This window comes from Orycteropus afer, unplaced genomic scaffold (genome assembly GCF_000298275.1).
Source record: "Orycteropus afer afer isolate SDZICR_OR568_19922 unplaced genomic scaffold, OryAfe1.0 scaffold00964, whole genome shotgun sequence".
Lineage (NCBI taxonomy): Eukaryota > Metazoa > Chordata > Mammalia > Tubulidentata > Orycteropodidae > Orycteropus > Orycteropus afer.
The window spans coordinates 405620-413973 of NW_006922551.1; the positions used below are offsets into that span (position 1 = coordinate 405620).

Here is an 8354-nt window from a genome sequence, read left to right on the forward strand (position 1 = left end):
TTTGCCAACAGTCTGAAAACTATTTCTCATTATTCTGAATGTTTTTTTTTTTTCAATTACTTCAAGCTTAAAAGCATAGTACCTATTTTGTCAAACTGTGATTTTGATGAAGAATCCTGAATACTCTGGATTGCAAAGAGAAAATAATAAATTACTCATTAAAGAATTACAACCAGAATGTTCCTTAGAAGTGATGATAAATTGACCCACTTACTATAACCACATCATCATGAAAGAAAAGTCACAAGAAAAGGTATTCATTTTTAATGAAGTAGAAAGCCAAAAAAAAAAAACAAGGAAAACCTTCAGTGCGATGATTGACATAATAGCTGGACAGTGGAATTAAGCACGTAAACAATCATGAATATGGTGCAGAATCAGGAAACATTTTGTTCTGTTGTATATAGATCACCATCAGTTGAAGCTGACTCAATAGCAACTACCAAGTCTCCAGATACTAGTTAATACCATGGTAAAAATATAAAACATATAAATTATTTAAAATATAAAATTATAAAATATGGTCAGATTAACCCACCAAGTTATTTTCTATTTATTCATGTTATTGGGTGTCTTAGTAATTTGAATTTTATGAAGTCTCTGATCAACACTTTTGCCCATTTTCACTGACTGTCGTCATTGTAAGGTCCCTGAGTAGGGCAAATATTTTGCCTTCAGGCTAGTAACACGAAGGTCCAAGATTCAAATTCACCAGCGGCTGCCCAGGAGAAAAGAAGTGTCAATCTGTTCTCATATAAATACAGCCTAGGAAAATCTATGGTTCATTTCTACTTGCCTATAAGTTTACCATGAGTCAAAATTGAGGCAGTAGCACAAAATAACAACACCACCTAACCAAATGTTGACAGTTCAAATCTGCCCAAGAGCACCTGGAAGAAACATCAAGTATTTGCTTTCATAAGAAAGTACCATGGAGTATACTTACACATTGAAGTACATGGGTTCCTTTGAGTTCAAACTGATTCAATAGCAGTGACTAGTTTTTGGTTTTGATTTTATTATATTGTAGTAAGAAAGGATCAGTTCTAGGATACCATACTTGTTAATGTAGAAGGTCAATGAAAAATTGGAAGACCCTCAATGAGGTGGATTGATAACAGTGACTTTGATGATATGATCAAACATAACAATGATTGTGAGGATGGCACAGGCTGAGCATTGTGTCTTTCTGTTGTACACAGGGTCGCTATGAGTCAGAAATGACTCAATGGCACCTAACAACAACAAGACTAACTTACATAACTTAGATTCAAGTCTTTTGTCAGATATTTGTATTATACTTGATCTCCCAATCTGTGGCTCTGTGGTTTCTGTATTCATTTTCTTAAAATATTCATTTTTTTTTCTTTTAGAACTGTTGATAATATTTATTTAGAAAAAGGTTTTAGTAATAAAACAGCAAAAACAACAGAAATATGTTATGTTTGATATAAATAACAAAATGCCATGCTGTGTGTGCTCAGGTATGTGCACTGTGGAGAAAAGACAAAGAAAAATTGGATAGAGGTAGAAGATAATTCTTGGCTTACTGTCTGTAAATACTGTTTGAAGAGGAGCCTCTGGAAAACAATGAGTGATGACAGCCCTCGTCTACTAGCCTGACAGAGACAGGACTAATATAATGTCTTGAAATAATGGATTGATGTCAGTTCTCTGGGTAACTGCTTAAAGGGGTTTGGTTCCACCGATGAATAGAGTTCCTAATTCTACACTAACTCATCTTTGGGGACATCAATCTCATCCCCTTGTTCTTCCCCAAGCTTCTTCCATCAGGGTGCCTGCAAGTGCTTCAATGTAGTGACGTGGACTTGCTTAGCCTTGGCTGCTACAGGTCTGGATCCATTAATGAAGAGTTCAGGTTCCTGTTTCTGTCCTTCAGACTTGGTGCTCTTATTAACTTCTCAATGCTGGTGCTTATCTGAGCCATCAGAGCCTCCTTACACTGCTCGCCTCTCTCTTCTAAGGTCCTGTCCATGAAGTAGTGTGGCAGTCATTTTTCAACCTGGGCGTGGAGCTCCCTGCTGGCCATATCTGACATCGAAGAGCTTGGATATCTTCTCACATAGTCATCCACTTGCTCCTTCAGTTCAACTCTGTGTGTATCTGTGAATCCTTGGAGTCTTTACCAAGGGGTAAAGAGCTTCTTTGACTTACAGCAGTTTTCCAGGAATTTAAGAGCTGCTTTCTGAAGTGTGGCAGGGGCTTTATATTCTGTAAGAGATGGAATCTGTTGGTGAAAGTTTTTGCTTTCCCTGTACCCTTTCCAATGTTTCTGGATGATCAGTGCTGATTTCTCTTCCATTTCCTGATTGTGTTTTCCCACCTGACCTGGATGAACAACTTTCAGCATATTTAGTTGTAATTCTCAGGAAAGTCTCATGGCTCTGTCTTCGAAGTTGTAACTGTAATCTGTGGTCCTCTTCTTTCTTCTGCCTATTTAATTTCAGCCATATCTTTACTCATTTAGCTCTGAAACTCCTTTGCAAAGTCATCACAGGAGACGGAAGCTTCTTTGTTCTCTTTCTTGTCTGGAAACCCTTCCAATAAACTTGAGTCACACAAGCTCCTTTATCCAGTTTCTGCTCTTCTACCTCCTGGTAGACCGTAGGACTTAAAAGGCCAAGAAGCTGTCTGAGTTCTTCACTAAATTCTGTCCCAGCTTCCTGTTTCTTCTGTAAACTTCTGAGTCCTTTGTAGCAGGCACTTAATCTCAATAAAATCAAAATTTCCTGATGTGATTGAACCACCAACAGTAGAAGCTTTGTAGCAGTTCTTTTTATGATTGGACTAGGAGTTGACGAAAGCTTGAAACAACTTCATCTAAAATGCAATGCAGGTTTTTTTCTTCTATTATGAATAGATCACTACCATTGATATGTAGTATGTTCTATAGCATAGTCATGACTATAGATCTTATTTGAACATCGTCAGTTTGCAGTAAGTGAAAGAGCTGATCATTTTGTTGTACATTCTGAATAAGTTGAATGAGAATCAGTCACAATTTGAAAAAAGTATAGTAATTCATCTTTTTCTTCATCCTTAGCGGCATTGATGAAACATGATTGTAGTTGTCTTCCCAAAACAAGATAATTTTATGCACCTGATGAAATTAATTCACTGTAAATATCCTGTACATTTTCTCCTGGCTCCAATGCCACAAAGCAATGGCTCAATATTTGTGTAAGTTGGGAAATGGTAGACCAACCACCCTGGATTCAAGAACAATCTTGACTGAGGACCTAGAGGCAATATTGAAAGAGGTCATAACAATATATATCTTGTTTGATTGTCTTCAATGCTAAGCTTCCTAAAGGTGTGCTGTTTATTTATTCTTTTAACTTCAACAGTATAACAGGGACATTCTGCTCAGGGATTCTTTTTTCTGTGGCTTCTTTCATTCATTTTCTTAAAAGTAATTGAAGTCCAAATTATTGATAAAATGATGTCTTATTGGAGTTCCTGAATGGTGCAAATAGTTGACACACTCTGCTGGTAACCAAGAGGTTTGAGTTCATCCAGAGGCTTCTCACACACTAATTCCAAAAAACAGCCTTTGAAAACTCTACAGAGTACAGTTCTACTCTGAAACACATACAATCACCATGAGTTAGAGTCATTGCTGTGTCCTGACCAGGAAATTTTTGCCCATCCTCAAGCCATGAAGATGTTCTATATATTTTTTTCTCTTTTTAGAAACATTACTTTTTTAGCTTTTACATTTAAATGTGTAGTCCAAGATGTATTAAAATGTTATAAGGTGTGAAATAGAGGTCAGCTTTTTAAAATGGCTACTCAATTGGAACAGTTTCATTTAGTGAAAAGCTTTTTCATTTTCCATTCAATTACTTTGACATTTTGGTTGAAAAATAAATTGAGTGTATACTGAACATATGAATATGTAGGTTCTCTATTCTTTTCCATAATTTATTTGTTTCTCCTCATGCTGATACCAATTAATTTGACTATTTCTAATTAATAAGAAGTCTTGATGTAAGGTAATATGACAATCAAAATGTCTTCTTTACTTAAAGGTGATTTTGGCTGTCAGTCCTTGACTTTCCACACAAATTGCAGAATTATCTTCTCATTTGAAGCCAGAAAAGGTTTGTTAGGATTCTTCTTGAGACAACTTTGTGTCTTTAAATGAATTTAAGGAAAACTGGTGTGGTGTAGTAAATTACTTAGTGTGGCTTTTCTACCCATAAGTCTTTGTAAATTCCAAGGTGGGATTTTCTACAAGCAACTGAGGAGCTCCCGATTGCTGAAGTTGTCCATCTGGAGTATATCTGTTGGGAGTGGCCCAAAACAATGTTCTGGGAGGTGCCCACTCTCTCTCAGGTGCTTAGAGTTCTGATGCTCTGAATGGCTAGTTTGACCACCCTGCCAGTCTCAAAAGGAAGCGTCCTAGAGGCAGAACTCTCTGACTGCTGGTTGAGGAAGACATTCTGCCGGAAGAGACTCGTGCCCCTGAAAGAGACACATGCTGCTGGGAAAGAGACGCAAGACACATGCATTGCTGAGTGAGACACCGAGGGACCAGCTTTGTTGGGAAAGAGACTGTGAGAGACTATTGGGTGAGGGACAGTGGGCTGGGAGAGAGGCTGAGCATTTTTCCTGAACTTGAATTGTAGCCTGTGGTGCTTCCCTAATAAACCACATAATCTGTGAGCTCTGTGTGCCACCACAGCGAATTATCAAACCCAGGAGAGAGGTGGTGGGTGCTTTGGGAGGAATGGTTGGAGAAAGGGCTGGAGGGAGGCAGCATGTCTGGCCTGGCAGGAATAGGCCTTGGGTTACTGCTGGTAATCCTGTCTTCCTCTTGTAGGGTGAGAGGAGGTCGGAAGATGTGGTGTCCTTGCTGTTTTTGTAACTGGTATCTTAAGAACATGGAGATTTCCAATTCATGAATAGAGTATGTCTCTCTATTTCTGTAAGTCTTGTCTAATTCCTGAAAGGTATTTTTTTGTGTTTTATTGACTATGCAAAGACATGATTTATGGATCATAACAAACTGTGGACAACATTGAGAAGAATGGGAATTCCAGAACACGTAATTGTGCTCATGCAGAACATGTGCATACACCAAGAGGTTATTCAAATAGAAAATGGGGTACAATGTGGTTTGAAAATAGAAGAGGTATGTGTCAGAGTTGTATCTTTTCACCGTAATTACTCTATGTATATGATGAGCAAGTGATCAGGCAATCTAGATTATATGAAGAAGAATGCAACATCAGGACTGGAGGAAGACTACCTGTGATATACACATGACACATCCTTCCTTGCTGAAAGTGGACTTGAAGCACTTACTGATAAAGATCAAAGACTACAGCCTTCAGTGTAGGAGATTATACCTCAACATAAAGAAAACAAAAATCCTCACAACTTGGAACAACAAACAAAATCATGATAAACAGAGAAAATTTGGAAGTTGTCTAGAATTTACATTCACAATCAATCCCCATAGGAAGAGCAGTCAAGAAATCAAAGTACATATTGCATTTATAGCAAATATCCTATAAAAGACTTCTTTAAAGTTCTAAAAAGCATAGATGTCACCTTGAAGACAAAGGTGTGCCTGAGTTAAGCTACAATATTTTCAATCACCGCATATACATGTGAAAGCTGGGTACGAATAAGTAAGACTGAAGAAGAACGGATGTCTTTGAATTATGGTGTTGGTAAAGAATATTGATTATACCCCAGATGGCCAGAAGAACAAACAAATCTGTCTGGATGAAGAAAAACCAAAATACTCCTTAAAAATGAAGATGATGAGAATTCTTCTCATGCACTTTGGACATCTTATCAGGAGGCACCAGGACTTGAGAAGGACATCATGGTTAATAAAGTGGATGATCATTGAAAGAGAGGAAGACTCTCAAAGCCATGGATTGACAAAGTGCCTGCCACAATGGACCCAGGCATAGCAACAATTATCAGGATGCACAGGACTGTGTAGTGTTTTGGTTCATTGTATATACAGTTGCTAAGATTCAGAACTGACTTGACTCCTTCTAATAAAGACACAATTTATCTGAAAAGTCTGTAATTTTCATTATAGAATCTTTGAAATTTTTTTTTATTTTTTGTTGGATAAAACAAAATGTATCCAAGTGCCTTAAGCTTTCAGGTTATGTGGTAAATCATTTATTTATTTATTTATTTATTTATTTATTTATTTATTTATTTATTTTTAGATCTCAATCATTTCTAGTATAAAGAGTTACATATAATTTTCACATGGATCTTGAATCTTACAGTCTTACTACATTGACTTATTAATTAATGCTGTTAACTTTATGGGTGTACTCCTTAGGATTTTTCATGTTAAAAAAAAAATTGCCCATAATAAATAAGGGTTACAATTGACATTGTATATATTACCCTTACACCTTGCACACAGGATGACAACAGTTGATGATATAGAAACTTACAATATGGGGCACACATATATGATATTAGCCTATTCATACCTTTTGTTTTCAGCTTTTCTTTCTTGAATTAAGAGTTACGTTTATATACATATAAATTTTTAATATTAGCAATTCAATATTTGTGTATGTGAAATCCTGCAAACTTTTATCCTCAGTACTATTTCTCTAGATATTTCTAGATCTTACATTTCTAGATCTTCATGACAAGTATCTGTGGGGTCCTGAAAGTAGTTACTTGGGTTCTAAGCAATTTGAGTAATTATACATATCAATAATAGGTGAAGAACAAAATATCACCTTGATTTTCTAATATGTGTTAATTGTAAGGATACAATTTAATATAAAAGCTGACTAACTGAATTACATAAGCCTATAAACTAAATTGCTGGTGGTTCAAACCCACCAGCCACTCCTCGGAAAGAAGATGGGGTAATCTACTTCCGTAGTGATACTGCCTCAGAAACCCAAGGAGGGGTCGCTATGAGGCAGGTTTGACTTGACGGCACATAACAACAACAACAACATAAACTAAACCAGAGAATGAAGTTCATTTACCCATATGAAAGTAACACTGGCTTCAGGATGGTGTTTCCACGTGGGACTAGAGACTGCTGAAGGAGAAGAACTCAGAAAGCAAACAATCAAGTTGGAGTGTATTTATATCATGATACATTATTCAGTAATAATAATATACAGACTAGAGACCCTAACAATGACCTGGTTACATCTCACAAGGAAGATAAACAAAAGAATACATGTTACATGGTACCAGTTATATAAAATTCATAAACAGGCAAATTTATAAGGAGCTCTAAATGGTTGCACAGTGCCTAAGGCATTTGATTGCTAACCAGAAGGTTAATAGTCCAAACCCACCAGCAGCTCCCTGCAAGGATGATGGGCAATCTCCTTCCGTAAAGATTTACCACCTCAGAAACCCAATGGGGGTGGCTATGAGTCAGGATTGACCCCATGGCAGTGAGCTTGTTTGAGTGAGGCAAAACTATAAAGTTTAGTGATGCACGTTTAGGTGGTAAAAATATATAGAAAAGCAAGGAAATAATTACAGTAGATGTCAGAATAGTGATTACTTTGGGAAGAATAAGGAATTGTGATAATCATAGGAAACATAAGCCTTTTGGGATGATAAAACAAAACACCAGTTGCTGTTGAGTCATCTCCAACTCATGGTTACCTCTTACCTGTCAGAGTAGAACTTGGCCCCATAAATTTCCAAGGCTATCATTAAGTCGGGTCTGACTCGACGGCATATAACAACAAAATGATTTTCAGAAGTAAATTGTCAGGTGTTCCTTCCAAGGTGCCTCAGGCTTGGTTTAAATCTTTAATCTTTGGGTTAGTGGCAAAGTCTTATCTGCATGAACCACTCAGGGACTCCTAGTTTTGAATGTTAACTATAATTAATTTCTTCCCCTCAGGGTGGTTACATTGATGTTTGTTTTATAGAATTTATTTTCATTTTTATTCATGTGAATTATATTTGGAAAAGAAAAAGGGAGAGAATTTTGTTGCAGTACTGGCTGTATTATATAATTATTGGGAGGGGAGCTATTTCATCGAGGTAAATTGTCAATGTCGTGAGACAATGTGTGTGTGAACTGCTGTACAGAAAATGAATTTGCACTGTAAACTTTCACCCAAATCAAAATTAAAAAATATATGTATATACACATATATATATATATTTTCTATTCAATTAAGCAAAAATGAAATTGTAAGTACTTATCACACTTTTATTTTCTACTAAATGTTCTCCCCCAACATTATTTTTTCAACAAATTATTTTCAATATACAACTAGTAGAAATGTGGAGGAGCAACAGCTATAAAAGGATAAGCCAAAATTGAAGAATATTTCATCGTAAGAGACTTTTGT

The 8354-nt window shown here is 36.4% G+C and overlaps 1 protein-coding gene across 1 annotated transcript in view; it reads right to left on the minus strand.

The window, feature by feature from the left end:
* The window catches only part of LOC122151963 (olfactory receptor 52A5-like), a 16215-nt gene that overhangs the window by 6700 nt on the left and 1161 nt on the right, over positions 1-8354 (minus strand). The window contains exons 2-3 of the mRNA XM_042783359.1: positions 5136-5164; positions 3426-3467 (exon numbers count right to left, since the gene is read on the minus strand). Of these exons, the coding sequence (XP_042639293.1) occupies positions 3426-3467; positions 5136-5164 (71 nt within the window). The remainder of the gene's footprint in view (positions 1-3425; positions 3468-5135; positions 5165-8354) is intronic.